The following is an 18,081-nucleotide window of genomic DNA, read 5'->3' as shown; positions in this document are numbered from 1 at the left end:
GGTCCCTGAGGAGAGGCACAGGTTTGCAGAGGTGTTGCGACTGGAGACTGGATTTCTCTGCACTTGCATCTGGCTTCATGCACGATAAGAGTCTATCCTCCCAAAGGGTGTTTATATAATAAACATAAATGTTCCTTAAGGTGTTTATTCCAAATTTAGGTTTTAAAATGAATACAGGCTAAAGGCTGGAGACTTTTTAGGAGCTGGAATGGGAATCACAGACCTTCCGAGTTAGCCCAAAGCCTGTAAACCTTCTCTTGGCTCCCAAACGGAAGGTGTCTGCAGTCTGGAGCCACTGGAGCTCGGCTACTGTCCTCCCAGGGCTCCCTGACGTCACTTCAGAGGATTGGTCTCCAGGCCCATTAGAAACACACACCTGCAGTGTGCAACTGACAAGAGACTCTTAAAAAGATTTACGTGCATCTCCAAGGAACAGAGGGGAAATGTGCAGTGACAAGTTTTCTAAAATAAATGCTCTAAGAAAAGGGAGGTCAAGAGCAGAGCCTGAACAAAGCCTGGGCAGAGTCTCGTGGTCGTAACTGTCAATCACCCTGAGAAGTCCAGGGTGACTTCTGCCAGCACTGAGTACAGGCCGACGACGTCAAGGCCAATCAGAATGTGATGCTTGTAGCCTTTTCCTCCTTGTTGCCTTGTGGTCCAAGGATAGCTGTTGTACCTCTGACGCCAGGTCCACATGCAGATGAGAAATGGGGGCAGAAGACAGCTTCTTAATACTGTATTTAAAAAATTAGCTTTTCTTTCTTTATTGACTTTGTAAGACTCAAATACAGATTCCCATGCTATTACTGTTTGCTGTGTACTTTTGAAATTAGATTTTATACTACATATATGCTAAGTTGCTTCATAGAAAAAACTAGGGAGTTCCAGAAAAACATCTACTTCTGCTTTATTGACTATGCCAAAGCCTTTGACTATGTTGATCACAACAATCTGTGGAAAATTCTTAAAGAGATGGGAATATCAGACCACCTTACCTGCCTCCTGAGAAATCTGTATGCAGGTCAAGAAGCAACTGTTAGAACTGGACATGGAACAATGGACTGGTTCCAAATTGGGAAAGGAGTACATCAAGGCTGTATATTGTCACCCTGGTTATTTAACTTATATGCAGAGTACATCATGAGAAAGCTGGGCTGGAAGAAGCACAAGCTGGAATCATGATTGCTGGGGAAATATCAATAACCCCAGATATGCAGATGACACCACCCTTATGGCATAAAGCTAAGAGGAACTAAAGAGCCTCTTGATGAAAGTGAAAGAGGAGAGTGAAAAAGCTGACTTAAAACTCAGCATTCAAAAAACAAAGATCATGGCATCTGGTCCCATCACTTCATGGCAAATAGATGGGGAAACAATGGAAACAATGACAGACTTTTTGCAAATGGTGACTGCAGTCATGCAATTAAAAGACGTTGCTCCTTGGAAGAAAAGCTATGACCAACCTAGAGAGCATATTAAAAAGCAGAGACATTACTTTGCCTACAAAGTCCATCTAGTCAAAGCTATGGTTTTTCCAGTAGTCATGTATGAGTGTAAGAGCTGGACTATAAAAACAGCTGAGGACTATAAAGAAACCTGATGCTTTAGAATTGTGGTGTTGGGGACAAGACTCTTGCAAGTCCCTTCGACAGCATGGAAATCCAACCAGTCAATCCTAAAGGAAATCAGTCCTGAATATTCATTGGAAGGACTGATACTGAAACTGAAGCCACCTTTGTGGCTTTGACCTTTTTGGCCACCTGATGCAAAGAGCTGACTGATTGGAAAAGACCCTGATTCTGGGAAAGATTAAAGGCAGGATAAGAAGGGGATGACAGAGGATGAGATGGTTGAATGGCATCACCAACTTAATGGACTTGAGTTTGAGCAAGCTCTGGGGGTTGGTGATGGACAGGGAAGCCTGGGGTGCTGCAGTCCATGGGGTCACAAAGAGTCAGACGCAACTGAGCAACTGAACTGATACTGAAGTAGCTTCAGTCCTGTCTGACTCTTTGTGACTGTATGGACTGGGGTCTGCCAGGCTCCCTGTCTATGGGATTCTCCAGGTAAGAATATTGAAGTGGGTTGCTGTGCCCTCCTCAGATTTTATCTTACATAACTTTAAACCTCCATTGTTCAAGCATTTTTTATTTCTCTTGATATTTTTCAGATAGGGTTACTAAGGCTGTGTCTATATAGTTCCAAAAGCTACCAATTAGTTCACTCCAAAAAGAGTACTAAAAGAAAGAAAGAGAGAGAGAGGAAAGAAGGAAGGAACACGATACCATAAAAATCTGTGTAGGGACTTCAAGAACCAGCTTATGGTTGCTGGTGGGAGGGGATAGTTAAGAAGGAGTGGGTAGACTGGTACATATTGTTATATCTAAATATAGATAACCAACAAGAACCTACTGTATAGCACAGGGAATTCTGCTCAATGTTTGTGCCAGTCTGGATGGGAGGGAAGTCTGGGAGAGAGTGGATACATGCACAGGTATGACTGAGTCACTTTGCTGTTCACCTGAAACCATCACAACATTGTTTCTTAGTCGGCTATACCCCAATACAAAACAAAAAGTTAAAAAAAATTTGTGTAGGAATCATGTAGACCAGAGATCATAAAACTGCTGAGTTTCATTAGCAAAATATTAATATTTTTTAAGTTGTCAATATTTAGCATTAGATTTTCATAATTGGTGAAAGACCCCTTTTCTTGTTGCGATGTCAGCATCGATATTTGCCAGTGTCGGCATGGGGCTGCTGTCCCCTGAAGTGTCAAAGTGATGGCCCTTCCAGGGTGCGAAGGCGTCGACTTCAAAAGTCTCCTTTAGTGGCCTGCCAGCTTTGAACTTGTGTCTGCCTGGCCTGTGGGCATCAGAATCTGTGAGTTATCACCCAGGCTAAACACCTGGTTCACTGAGGAATGTTTTATTTATTTGACACCTGACTCTAAATTTCAGTATCCACATTTTAAAAAAATATTCTAAGCGGTATATTTTTTTAATGTAGGTAATTAATTGATATAATTGAAAGACATAAAAATAAATTAAGTAAAAAAAAAATGAGAACATGAATATGAGGTGTTTAAATTTCTTGTAGAGTATCTTAGCTGACAGGGATGAAACTTAGTTTGTCATTTTATATAATTTATAAGCTGGCCAAATGACACAACTGTGATGTGTGTGTCACATCGAAATTCCTAGGTTCCACTTGAGATTTATAACTTAAGCTTATGATTAATAACTCATAAGAAGATGCATAAATCATGCAGATAATTCTTGTCATTCTCAATGATGACTGTGTGTACCCCTTATTACTAAGCCTTCTCATTTATTTATGACCATATAAAGGTCACAAATGTTACTAGTACACGTAGCTGTCTTGAAGTTAAATGACTTATGCAGAACTTGAGATGAATTGTGTTAAATAAAATTGAGTTCAGGTACCCTACTTCTAAGTCAAAAACTGGAAGATGGCTGATAGGATGAAGATATTTATCAACTAATTAGATATCAGTCAGAAAATATAATAGGCATTAGAAAGATGACTACATGGTTCCGCCTGCTGTCACACCAAGTGCCTATAATTTAAACACTTGATGCAAATACCACTTAAGACTGACAGATGTGAAGAATGGTTATTTTCTCAGATCCAAACAAAGGATTCTCCCGAAAAAGAGAAATTCTGAGTGTTGTCTTCTTTTTGTAGTACAGGTATGAGCTTTTCAGTACTGAGATTGTTTTTCATAGTATTTGCAAAATGTTGCCATATTAAGACTCTTGTTGTTGTCATTGTTCAGTCACTAAGTTTTGTCCGACTCTGCATCCCAATGGACTGTAACCTGCCAGGCTCCTCTGACCATGGGATTTTCCAGGCAAGAATACTGGAGTGAGTTGCCATTTCCTCCTCCAGAGGATCTTCCTGGACCAAGGATTGAACCCGTGTTTCCTACATTGGCAAGTGGATTGTTTACCACTGAGCCACCTGGGATGCCCATTAAGATTCTTAATGCCTTTCTTTTCCTTTTCTTTTTTGAGACTTGACATTTGAAGAAGTTCAATACTTATCTTGCTTCCTTCCTTCCTTTCTTTTCTCCTCCTCCATCTTTCTTTCTCTCTCTTTCTTTATGTTTCTTATATTATAAAGCATAATTGTTGAGTGCCAAAAACTTAAAGGTAATTTTAAATGCTTTAGCCATAGGTGGTGAAAGCATCTTTTTCCTTTTGCTATAAAGGTGCTAAACACCTTTAAAAAAAAACACACCTTAATAGGACATGTTAAATCTGCTTATTCATGCATGCGATCACAAAACCATTGCACTTTTAGTGAATTGAATTGAATCTGTTAGAAAATAAGCTATGGTTTGTGACCACCAGTTTTTTCCCTTTCGGAGGAAAAGCAGTTAAACTGCCTTGATGTGCAGTGAACAACTGAAGAATTCATTCACACCGACTGTATGAGCACACTCAGTGTGATTCCTTATAGACACGACTATGATTTAAACATGGAATTGTTGTGCCTTTAAAGCTGCTGCTCTTTCTTCTGTTAGCGTGCTCTTCTGAGCTGTTAGGGAGCAAGGACAGTGAGCTTCCTCTGTCCTTTTTCCACCATCTGCATGTCTGAACCAAGGTCTCAACATGAGGCTCTTTATAAAGAAGGCTATTTTCACTGAAAATTGCTTAAAGCGGTGGACAGTACACCACTTCATCAATCCTCATCTTCTGCAGGGTATCCTTTTTCATGATGGAAAAGTGGTTCATGGACTAAACTCTTAGAGACCAGGGTCAAAATCTTAAAAGGTGTCCCATTTCCTCCCTGAAGGTCCTGTGGATCTGCTTTTCCTTTCATGGCTTTGCTGAGAGTGAAGTAGCAATCTCAGCCCCTCTCTCCCTTAGGGGAGCTGTTCCTCTGGGCCAGAGGTTCACCTGGACAGGTTTGTCAGTGGCTGTGCCCCCAAGGCGACGGTGCCTCCAGGTATCCATGTCCTAGTTCCGGTATGCTTCTTCCTTGTCCTCCCTCAGCTCGAGGCAGTGAAGGGAGCGGGTTCTGGGTCTGATTGTGAGTCTGAAGTCTTGGCAAAGCTAGCAGTTTCTCTGGGTCGGAACAAACGTTTCTTTACGATGTAAAGGCTGTCGTGTGAAACGACTGCTGGGCCCTCAGTGCTGGGTTGGTGGGAGCACAAGACGCAGTTGGAGCTGCCACTGTGAGCAAGCAGTTTGGTGACTGGTTCTGCAGAGGAGCCTTTGGGCAGCCCAGAAGGCACGGGCTGGGCTGCAGCCTTCACAGGGAGGCAGGTGCACATCACCAGTAGGTTTGATCAAGGAGGTCACATGAGCCGTAAAGAACATTTAGGTGGCAAATCTGTCTTAAAAATGAGAGCTAGGAGCGTGCCCTTGTCACAGAGGGCAGACGTGTCATCCTAGTCACGACAACAGCCCCGTTTGGAAGCTGGTGATCTTATGTGCATGTGCACTTGAGAAATTCCATGGACGGCAGCATGAGTCTAGTCACTTCTGGACCAGAGCAATCTTTTCATTGAGAGGAAGCTGAGGACGTGAAAGGGGTTTCGAGGCCATATTCAGTGTGGACCTTGATGCTGACTGCATCCTGTCCTTCCTGCAACAAGGCTCTTTCTTAGTATTTCACACTAATTCCTGGTATTAGAACTGGCTTCTCCCCCAAGTCAGCCTCTATCAGAGAAGAGGCTTGAGTACTATGTCTTGAGCAATGAAACATATTTTATCCTAGAAACCAGACATTTCTTATGGTTAAGACTTAGCCTTACTCAGTTAATGCATACCAACCATGTTCACTGCATTTGTCATCATTGTTAATTCTTGTAGATCAGATAGACATAATTGTTCTCCTTTCACAAATGAAGGAAGGAGCCTCCCAGAATTGAAGTGGTTTGGTCCACATCCCAGGTCCATCAGATGGGAGACCTAGGTCCAACTCAGTCCCAGGGCTCCCTTGCAACACATTCCAAGGCCTCTGCTATTTTGCAGAACTACCTCAAGACTCTTGTCTTTACTTCAGAAACCTATTTCTCTGTTGGTTGATGATTCTCTATTTCAACTTTTCAATGATATATCATACAACAAATCTTTTAGAAATACTGGATAACACCTCAAAAAGTCTTTGGGAGTTGTCAAATATGGGAGTCTCTGAAAAATATCTGAAATGTATGAAGGACTCAATGGCCTTCAGTTGAAAAAGAACTTGTCTGAAAATGGTGATTTTTACTTCTCTTTATGCTAGAAGTCACTTCCTTATAAAATTCCAATGAAGTGGTCTTTCTTTTTCTCTCTTAGTTGATGTTTTTTTTTTCTCAAGTTAAAACATTTTATGTTATAAAAATGAGTTATGGCAGTTAATGATTTCACCATGAGTGATGAGTGCAGATCAACAAAGCCGTGCTTAGGTAAGGATTCTGATCCCTGGTTGAGCTGGTCTTCACCCCCAGGCCCAGAGGTCCAGGCACATGGAGGTATCACACGTGTTCGGAGGTACATGGATGTGGGCAATGCAGGTAACACAGAGTCTCCTGAACCTGTACTAAACAGCATGCAGTGGGAATCCTTCCAAAATAAATTTTTAGCATACTAACAAATAATTTTTTATTATTTCTTTGTGTTTACTTAAAAACAGTCCTGTAGATCAATATTTATGACCATGAGTCAAACTTTGCGACATTAAAAAAAAAAAAGAGAGAGAACGTATGTGTGACTTGTGACCTATCAATTAAGAATTTGGAAATATTGTTAGTGATATTTGAATAGTGAAGGACTCCATTAAATAAGAGATTTAGAAAAAGGCTTGAAAATAGTGTTGCTAATATGTGTAGTTAGTAAAATACTCACACTGAAAACAGAAATAACTGGGATACAAAATCTTAAGAAAACACTGAAATGAGCTGTGGATTTTGTTTTTGGTTTTGTTTTTCACCTGGAAGATATGATTTGTGAGATGAAGAATGGGTCCTGGTTTTTAAAACCATATCTGTGTCCCCTTGAGAAGCGTCCTAATTCCTCTTCTATGGCCTGGCCCAATTCTTTGCGAGGTTCTCCCTCGTGAGAGCTATAGACTGTGAACAGGATGGTCACACTGGGATGATGACCCCCAGGCTCCTCTTCTTGAACCCCCACCTTGTCTTGGAGACTCGACTTACACTGTCCTTTGGGCCCCCACTGCTCACTCTGCTGAAAGGTCTTCCTTTCTCGGTTATTACCTGGCTGTATCTTCTCCCCACTCAGATCTCAGTTTCAGGGCTACTTGTTCAAGGAAGCAGGTTTTGATCACTCTCACTTAAACCTCCATCCTGCCCCCCCACCAACCTTTATTTTAGTCCTTGTCCTTCTTTCACAACAGTTTACATAACTTAGTTATTTTATGTAATTACCAACATGTTGATTTATTTGTGTCTGTTTCCCTAAATAGAATGTAAGCTTTGTGAAAGCAGGACCCATTTCTGTCTAGTTTCCATCCATAACATAGCAGACACTCAATACAGGGCTTCCCTGGTGACTCAGTGGCAGAGAGTCTGTCTGCCAATGCAGCGGATGCAGGAGACACAGTATCAATCCCTGGGTCAAGAAGAAGGAAATGGCAACCCACTCCAGTATTCTTACCTGGAAAATTCCTTGAACAGAGGAGTCTGGTGAGCTGCAGTCCATGGGGTTGCAAAAGAGTCAGACTCAATTTAGCTACTAAACAAGAAGACACTCAATACATGATTTTTATTTTACTCAGTAAATGAGTAGGTAATAAAAACTATAGTCTCTCTCTCTCTCTTTTAATGCCCTTTAATCCCCATACAGGAAAGCTATGTTGGTACCATTAAAAAAAAAAAGAAAAAAATATCTTTCTTCTAATCAAGGGTAACCCAAAGTTTTTGGACTTAGTATCATGGGGCTGCTAAAGGCAACTTAAACTTCCATTTTCAATCCCTTTCACAGATGTTAGATGATGAGTAGGAAGGGGCTAATTTCATACATCCCTAAACAAAACTTGAATGTCTTTCTTAAATTATGCCAGAAACCACATAATGTGTAGGGAAATGCACCGTGGGACTTGTTATCAGCATGTGTGATGAACGTGTGGAAAGTGTGTGTGAATCTGTGTTAAATGCTGTTTCACATGATGGTTCATTTGGAATCTCTGTTACTTGTTACCTCCTTTATAATGTACCATGATAACTGATTTTTGTATTGATACCACCAGAGCCCCACTAAAGCATAAACAGAGTCTCCCAGGGAGGGTGGAGTGAAGTTGAACAAGGTTTTATTTAATTTTTGTCCCATGAAAACTGGAAATCCATTTTTGATAGTTTTTACTTTTTAAGTTTAATTATTAGCAGCCATATTTGATGTATTTATTAGAGGACTCATTTCGCCAACAGAGCTCACTGTGTTTGGAGTAAAACAAGAATGAGAACAAGCTGCTGACTCCAGTGGAAAGGAATATAATAAAGAAGGAAACTGGTTGATAGTAAGAACACAGCGTGGGGTTCTCTGTTCTTTTTCTGAGCCCTTGTCTGTGAGGTAATGTTAGACTCTGAAACTGCAGTTATCTCGAGGAGGGAAACCATGCGTTTGACAGAGCACAGAAGGCTTAGTGATAGAGCACAATAAACTAATAATATAGTTTATTAATTATTAATTTATTAATAATAGCACAATAAACTAATAAACACAGTAAACCATGCATTATAAAAAGGCTGTACTGGGGAATTCCCTGGCGGTCCAGAGGTTAGGGCTCTGTGCTTCCACTGCTAGGGTCCAGGGGTTTGATCCCTGGTCGGGGAACTGAGACCCGCAAGCCACGTGGTGTAGCTAAAAAAGGGGAAGTTTAAATAAACAAATAAAAGATTGTACTGGTAGTAATGGCTAGGTATGACACTACACTATTTTTTAAGGAAAAAAAACTTTAGAAAATGGAATGAATTTATTTTATTTTTTTGTTTATCTGCACTTCTTGTTTTGATTAAATTCCCCTCGTATATTTTCTTCCCAAGGTATGCCTTGTCAAATTTACTTTTAGTATGTGCCATATAACTTCTAAAGCACACACTATGTCTTCATTAAATGCAAATTCTTATGATTGTACTACTAAAAATAAGTACTGTGTTATACTGTTGTTGTTGTTCAGTTGCTAAGTCATGTCTAACTCCTTGTGACTCTTTGGACTGCAGCATACCAGGTTTCCCTGTCCTTTACTATCTCCCAGAGTTGGCTCAAACTCATGTCCACTGAGTCGGTGATGCCATCCAACTATCTCATCCTTTATCATCCTCTTCTCCTCCTGCCCTCAACCTGTTCCAGCATCAGGGTCTTTTCCAATGAATCGGCTCTTCACATCAGGTGGTCAAAGTATAGAAGCTTCAGTATCGGTCCTCCCAATGAATATTCAGGGTTGTTTTCCTTTAGGATGGACTACCTTGATCTCCTTGCAGTCCAAGGGGCTCTCAAGTGTCTTCTCCAGGACCACAGTTTGAAAATATCAGTTCTTTGGTGCTCAGCCTTTTTTCTGGTCCAACTTTCACATCCGTACATGACTACTGGAAAAACCATAGTTTTGACTAGATGGACCTTTGTTGGCAAAGTGATGTCTTTGCTTTTTAATATGCTGTTGTGGGATTTGTCTTAGCTTCCTTCCCAGGAGCAAGCATCTTTTAATTCTTGGCTGAATTCACCATCAGCAGTGATTTTGGAGCCTAAGACTGTAAAATCTGCCACTGCTTCCACTTTTTCCCCTTCTATTTACCATGAAGTGACGTGACTGGATGATAATGGGTATCTTAGTAAAGATTTCATAAACTTTATATCTTAAAAGTTCATGCTAAGAAGCTGTATGTCATCCTATTCCTCTAAATTCCAGACTAATTAAACTTCTTATTTATGAGCTTGTTTTTCTCTGTTTCAGCCTATGAATTACAGAACTGCCCTGACCCACCACCTTTCCAGAATGGGTATATGGTCAACTCTGACTACAGTGTGGGACAGTCAATATCTTTTGAGTGCTATCCTGGGTACATTTTAATTGGCCACCCAGTTCTCACCTGTCAGCACGGGATCAACAGAAACTGGAACTACCCTTTTCCAAGATGTGACGGTGGGTTAATCACTTTTCTCAAGCAGTTTCATTTTCACATGTATAATGGTGCATGAAATATTAAAGGAATGCATTCCAGAATTCATTAATTTGTTCAACCAATTTTTATTGGGAATCTGTTATATTAAACTCATTCCACTTAGTATTTCAGGAATATATCATATGTCAGTCAGTTTAAAAAAATGGAAAGGCCTTGCCTTCAAGGAGATTATAAGGATAGCAAAATAATACACACGAATATTTATTATGCACAATCAGGCACGAGGAGTGTTTTGATGATTGAAGGTACAAAAGACGGTGATTGCTGGGGAAGTGATTGACACTATTATCTTCATGGTTAGAGCAGTGTTTGGCTTTACAGTGGTTCCATCAAATTTTGGATTAGAGGGGGGTTGAGTATGTATCTCACCCTAGATACTTTTTTATTGTTTAACCTCACAACAATCACACTGATTTTGTATCTCAGAAAACTGACTTCATTTTTATAGTTAGATTTGAATGGCACGTACTATTTTGCTACTCAGAGACAGAGACCATCCCAGAGAGAAGAAGCAGTGATAGCAAAGACATCCTAGAAGAGCAGTCTTGGGGGGAAATGAAGTAGTGTCCTATGATGGTGCTTGAGAATCAGGGTTTCTTGGAAATATTCAAATCAGGTGATGGGAATGGCATCAAGGAGGGTTGGATTCAGTGAATATCCTTGTCTGAGCAGAAGTCACTTCTTCAAAGCTTCTATTTGACTATCTAATTTTTACTATGACTTTGAAATTTCTACAACTTTAAGTTAAATATATCAAGTACTTTGTTTTTGAAGAATTCATATGAAATAGGAAAGTTTGCTGTAAACCTAATATTCTAACATTATAAATACAGTACCTCTGAATGAAAAAATAATGAAATTACCAACTCGGTGGACCTTTGAAATGCTAAATACTTATATCCCAGGGGCAAAAAAAGGGAAAGGTATCCAGCTGTGTTTGAATTTCTACTGTAGAAGTTTAAAAAAAAGCATATAGATAGACTTTTTAAATGATATTTTTCACCTGTACGCTTCCATTCTTTATCATTATGTAAACAACTATAAAAGAAAAACATTTACTGTGTTTTTAAATCATAATCAACTACAGATTTAATAACTTAAAACAGCATTTAAAAATAATTTTATAAAACTAACAATAGCAGTGGGATATCTGATATTTTTTATTAAAACACTTTAAAAACGACTCACCATTTTAAAAATTCATATGTTTTTATGTATAAATTGCTTTGAATTGTTAAGACTGAAATCCCTTTTAACTTGTAGTTGTTCCCTGAATTCTTTGCATTCACATGTAAGTAGGAGACTCCTTGGCTTGATATGAAAAATAGAATTAAGTATTTAATTAGATTTCATTGCTTTTTCAAGTCCAACTTTCCAACATGGAAATGACTGCCAGTTTAGAATTATTATGTCAGTGTGATGATAATAAAATATATCTTTTTGGACAATATATGATACAGAATATTAATCAGAATTGGCAAAACCATGAAGCTAAAATCCTGCAGACACCCGAGACTGCCTGGGACTCCTGGTGCCACATGAAAGTCCCAGGACCACAGCCACCCTGAGGGTGGATAATTCACTGGTAGGCTCACAGAACCCAGTAAGCCATCTGCTCACGGTTGTGGTTTATAACCGAAAAGACGAAAGTCACCCAAGGAAGACAGATGCTTGCTCTTTGGAAGAAAAGCTATGACAAACCTATACAGCATATTAAAAAGCAGAGACATCACTTTGCCCACAAAGATTCATCTAGTCAAAGCTATGGGTTTTCCAGTAGTCATGAATGAATGTGAGAGTTGGACCATAAAGAAGGCTGAGTGCTGAGGAACTGATGCTTTCAAATTGTGGTGCTGGAGAAGATTTGAGAGTCGCGTGGACAGCAAGGAGATCAAACCAGTCAGTCCTAAAGGAAGTCAACCCTGAATATTCATTGGAAGGACCGATGTTGAAGCTGAAGCTCCAATTCTTGGGCCACCAAATGCCAAGAACTGACTCACCGGAAAAGACCTTGATGCTGGAAAAGATTGAAGACAGGCAGAGAAGAGGACGACAGATGAGATGATTGGATCACATCACCAACTCGATAGACATGAGTTTGAGCAAGCTCTGGGAGTTGGTGAAGGACAGGGAAACCTGGTGTGCTGTAGTCCATGGGGTGGCAGAGTCAGACAATTTTGGGCAACTGAACAGCAACAACAATATTATATTAAATTCTAAAAAATAAAAGTAACCAGGGAATATTCTTTTAAAACCGAAGGCCCTCAGGTTGGTGATTAAGTGGACTTTCTTTCCATCTTCCTCTTCCTGAGGTGGGGTTGGGGCTGAACCTCCAATCTGAGGCTGGTTCCCCTTGCAACTAGCCCCAAGGCTTCAGATTTCCTAATTTCTTCATTAAAGTAAACTCAGGTGTGGTTGAAAGGGTCTTGTTTTGAATAACAAAAGACAATTTGATCTTTTTTAAATCACTTTGTAAATTCTAAGGGTTTTGTGAGTTCTGTGCCAAGAACAGTGAGGAAGATCAAAAGTGTATTTCTTATTATTGTTGGGGGAGTGTGTAATTTCCTTGGTTCTGTCTTGTCACAACAAAAATTTGAAGCGACGGACCAGCATTACAGCCCTCGAATGGGCCAGCATTGCAGCTCTTGGACACACCAGTGTCACAGCTCTTGCAGTTCTTGGATGGACCAGTGTTACAGCTCCATGTTACAGCTCAGTTTTATTTAGAAAATAAAGGAAAATACATCCTCGAGGCATGAGGGCTTGATGACCCAAAAGATGTAAAGAGAAGAGAGAGAGACCCCCAGCCTTTGGCTCCTCGTTTTATATGTTTTTTTTCTCCTCCCCCTGGGCCTGCCCTATGTAAATTGAGCTAGCCAGAAGTGCTGTTTGTTCTACCTGAGGTCCTCACTCCATTCCTCAGACCTTCCTTTGTTCTATTTTTGCGGGCTTTTCTCTTCCTTGTCTTTTAGCCACCACCGTTCTGGACTCCTTTTTCCTATTCTAACTACCTAGCATGATAAATGCCACCATTGCAGTGTTTGTTCATGTATGTGAGGGGATTGCCTTTGTTGGCTCTCTGGTCCTGGTGTGGAGGAGGGATGCCATCTGTGTGGCCCCCAGTTGTGAAGTGCAGTGTGTAAAGCTCTCATGTTCTATGGTCTCTCTCCTGGCTGCCTGGTTGCCTGCCCCTCCTGCTGGGCCAGGCTCCTGGGCAGACAGGTGAGAAGCTGGGAAGTACTCATGGTTGCAGATGGTGCAGGGACCCTTCTATGCCCAGATGCTCCCCCTTGCTGGGCTTGCTGGCTGTTTTCCACTGGAGGGGCCTCTTTGACCCTCAGCCTCAGGGAGATGATAGGGGTGGGTGCATTTCCTGCTGAACTGGATTGCAGGTCCCTGTTGCTGAAGAGATCCCTGAGATGCTGCTGGGATGTGCAAGTCAAAATACAGCTTTGGTGCCACGAAGTTGAGAGGAAAGCCTCTGGGAGAAGGTGCTGGACCAGGGGAAAGGGAGGGGCAGCTTTGCTCATTATGTCTTTTTAGGGTCCTCCATCTTCCTCTGTAGAATATAGGATTTTGCCTTGAGAAAATGTTTTAAGTGCATTGAGAGTATTATCACACAAGTCAAACTTCATATTTAGCTTTTTAACATCTTCCTTCATCACTCTGCTGAATATAGCAAGCTCTGCAAGGCAGGGATGGGGTCAGCATGATTCTCTGCTCTAGCCCCAGGTCAACCGAGCTGCCTGGTACATAATAGACTCTCAGTAAACACTCGTTGAACATAGGAGTGAAAGGATTTGTTATTTGAATATCATAGATATATCATGGCAAATATATTAAGTGACCTAAAAAATATCAGAATGTGTTTTATGAAGAAAATAACCATATCATTATATTTTGCCTTTTAAGAGGTGGACACCATGTTTTGTGTTTGTTCTGTTTCCCCACCTCCCCATGGGAAGGGCACTACTCCTTGTAAAGTGGCTATACTTTAATAAGATGCAAATTAAAAAGTCAAAATGCTGAAGAAAAGTTTAGAGTTATAAATCAATAGATCATGAGTAACTTCAAATCACACATGAGCTATGTCAGCCAGTGGCTTCAACACATGCGTTAAGTGTTTGCTCTTCATTGTCTCACTCATTTCCAATCCCTCAAGTACTTGGTGTCTGTTGTTTATTGAGATCTGAGCCAGGCAATGGAATTGATGAGAGGAGGTTTGATGGAGCTATGGATATGGTCCCTGACTGCTGGTTGCTAACAGTCAGATGGTGAAGAACTGTAGTCCAGGGACAAGTATCCAGACCACAGCCACCAGGAAAGGCAGCCAGGAGGTGGTGACATTTGAGTTGAGTTTTGAGGAAGGGACCAGTTCACCTGCCAGCAACACAGGAGAAAAGCACAAGAGCTATTCATGCAGGTGAATGAGGACATGACGTTTGCAGCTAAGAAGAAGGATGGCATCTCAGGGGTCACCACGTAGTCACCTGTGACTCCAGCGTGGCCTCTGGCCCTATGTTTACAGATTAGAGGCATCTGTATGTTTTAGTTTGCTAGCTTACAGGTCAAGGTGTATCTGACTCCAAAACCTGCTTACAATTATGCTATAAAACTTGTAAAATGTTCTCCACAGTGCCTTCAAATAAATGTACCCAAAATTCAGACCAAGTCAATCTACTTGACACTGGCACGTTTTCTGTCTACTTTGAAATCAGTGTGCATCTGTATGGTTACTTTGGCTTCATGATATTTCACCAGTCATCATTTTAGATTTACATTTAAAAAATGTACACTGGCTTATTCATTCCACCTAAATTTTATACTTTTTTTTCCATTTATTTTTATTAGTTGAAGGCTAATTACTTTACAATATTGTAGTGGTTTTTGTCATACATTGACATGAATCAGTCATGGATTTACATATATTCCCCATCCCGATCCCCTATGGTAAATATTTGAAAGCCTGAAAAGATTCATGTTAGTAACAGACACTCTTATAGCATCTACTGGCTCTTAATTTGGTTAAAATGTCTACTTGCCTATGACTTTGATGTATTTATACCATGATATGAATTAAAGAATATATTTTGGATTTTTATCCAAATATATTTTATCCAAATATATTTATCTGCTCATGTATGATCATTTCATTTTTCCAAAAATAAAACAAAATGATTTCTATGGCAAGAGTGATGATCAAGTACTTTATTAAGTAAAATAAAAATGGACTCTGGGTATTGTTGAGATTTTTTACATCATTGGTAGTGGATGAGATGTGGAAGTGTTTCTATAAAATTTCACTTACATAATTTTATCTCCTTTAGGTATAGATCTCAGGAAAATTTATAAGGTCTTTGTTTCAAGGCAGATAGACTTCGATACTTCTCTTTTAGGCATTTTAAATGAGCTATAGAAATCTCACTTAAAACAAAAAAAAAATATTTTTCAGTTAAATATTCACACATAATTTCAACATAATCCCTTGCATCAGATAGTCCAATGGATTATCAGCTCAGTCTCAGGAGACTACTGACTAAGGTGTTTTTTTTTTTTCTTTCTTTCTTTCTCCTTTTAATTATGTGGAAACGACTTTATCCTGAAGGGATTTTGAATGTTTGGAGAATATGTTAAGAAACTTAGATAAGGTAGCTTAGAAGTAAAATTCTTCCAAGGTTTTAAGACTTGAGGGGAATTATTTTGACAAAGTAGTTGCTGAGGGATATTTCACAATTATTTCTTAGAAGGAAAATCTCAGCTAAGGGAGTTTAGAGACTGATAAACATCTCATTGTACCTTTTTAAAGTGGACTGTGTTGGGCTTGATTTTTCTTGGCTTTCTTCTCAGCTCCTTGTGGATATAATGTGACATCTCAGAACGGGACCATCTATTCCCCCGGATTTCCAGACGAGTACCCCATCCTGAAGGACTGCATCTGGCTCATCTCAGTGCCACCTGGCCATGGCGTCTACATCAACTTCACCTTGCTGCAGACGGAAGCTGTCAATGACTACATCGCGGTTTGGTATGAGAACCTTTCCTGAAAACACCCATCTGTCCTTGTGATAAACTGTTCTTTCAACCACTTACATGTCACTGCTGTCTATTTAGAGATGGAATAGTTAGGTAGATGTCAAAACAGAAATTTACCAACTAAATCTAAAGAGAGAATAAACCTCATGTACCATGCTACGTGGTAGATATATTCAGGATTACTCTAGATAGAGGAGAATATCCCAAAATTATTTTATTTTTCATGTTTATTTCTTGTTTTAATTTTTATTTATCTTTTTGGCCATATCACATAGCTTTTGGGATCTTAGTTCCCTGACCAGGGATTGAACCTGGGCCCTTGTCAGTGAAAGAGTTGAGTCCTAGCCACTGGGCCACTTGGGAATTCCTTCTTTTCTTTTTCATTTTCAAACATAAATCTTTTTTTTCTTAAAGAAAAGCTGATTGGATCCTTTGCCATATAATAATTTGATGCTTCTGGAAATACTGAAGAAATGATTGCACACAGCTTTCTCTCTGTACTTTATAAACCTTGCAGAACTGCCACCTCCCTACTCCCCCTTCCCCACCATGGGCTGTGTAGGGGATGCTGTGGGGGATGTAGCCCTAGCTCCCCATCTAATGAGCCATGTAGCCTCAGTTCAGTTCAGTTCAGTTCAGTCGCTCAAGTCATGTCTGACTCTTTGCGACCCCATGAATCTCAGCATGCCAGGCCTCCCTGTCCATCACCAACTCCCGGAGTTTACTCAAACTCATGTCCATCGAGTCGGTGATGCCATCCAGTCATCTCATCCTCTGTCGTCCCCTTCTCCTCCTGCCCCAATCCCTCCTTGGTAAGTTAACCTAAACTCTCCTTCACTGAATGTTCATGTCTATTAGAATGACTGTTTCTACCATTGCCTTTGGAGGTGAGACTTTATGGGGAAATGGGAATGACAAAATAAGATGGGAAGAGTAGAGCTTACCACTGGGTCTCAGCCCAGATTTGGAATAAGTTGGATGTGCCTTAGGAATAAAGTGCCCTGAAAACTCAACCATAATCAGAGTTAACAAGGCAGTGTGTGTGTCTGTGTGTGTGTGTTGGTGAAGTTGTTGTAAATGTAGGGGTTATCTTAGCCATTGGAAACTCTCTGAGGCAAGAGATTAGGTGAGTTGCAGGCACTGTGAGGCCCCAGGTGTGATATAGCTGATGTCTTGGGAGAGCACAGGAGAGAGAAGAGTTGACCTGCCCAGGTAAGCTGGGCAGACCATGCAGGACCTCATAAATCATGTTAAGGATTTTGGGCTTCATCCTAAAGCAACATGGATTCACTTTAGAGTCATAAGAGGGAGAATTATAGGACCAGGTCCTGGTTGCAGAATACCCATTATTATTGTGTAGGGGGCAGGTCAGCTGGATAAGATGGGAGACTGGCCTGTGAGGCTATAGAAATAACTCTGGGAGTGGTAAGGAGGGGAGATCAGGGGACAGGACCTGTGTTGTGGGAACGAGCAGAAATGGAGAACCTGAAATGTTAAGTTGACCTATGAAGCAAAGCAAGACAGACAAATGACACTGAAATGAAAAGCCACACTATAGTATCGGCAGGTTTACCCAGATTAATCAGCATTTTTAGCAGTAGGAGCAAGGTCTCCCTCCAGCAGCAGAGGGAGCCCCTGTCCTCCAAACACATGAGACAGACTGGAGTGCAGTCACCTATGAATATTAAACATCTTAGTATTTCTAAACATGGAATCTAGAAGATGGTAATATTTTATTCAGTTTTTTTTTTAATATCTCAATTCAGCCACAAGAGCTCCATAAATCTCACCCACAATTAAAGAGACACCCTGAATTTATACTTATAAAATGGGAACATTTGAAAGGAAGCTGATAAGTGGTAGTGATGTCACTAGAATAAATGTGACCTTGTCTCAGA

The 18,081-nt window shown here is 40.4% G+C and overlaps 1 protein-coding gene across 1 annotated transcript in view; it reads left to right on the top strand.

Moving 5' to 3' along the window:
• Positions 1–18,081, top strand: part of LOC136176275 (CUB and sushi domain-containing protein 1) — a 1,594,796-nt gene that overhangs the window by 1,423,902 nt on the left and 152,813 nt on the right. Inside the window, exons 41-42 of the mRNA XM_065946402.1 lie at positions 9,922–10,110; positions 15,998–16,175. Coding sequence (XP_065802474.1) covers positions 9,922–10,110; positions 15,998–16,175 — 367 coding nt within the window. The remainder of the gene's footprint in view (positions 1–9,921; positions 10,111–15,997; positions 16,176–18,081) is intronic.

This window comes from Muntiacus reevesi, chromosome 10 (assembly GCF_963930625.1).
Source record: "Muntiacus reevesi chromosome 10, mMunRee1.1, whole genome shotgun sequence".
NCBI classification, from domain to species: Eukaryota; Metazoa; Chordata; class Mammalia; order Artiodactyla; family Cervidae; genus Muntiacus; species Muntiacus reevesi.
Note: the sequence above shows the minus strand (reverse complement) of the source record. Positions and strands in the feature narration are given on the sequence as shown.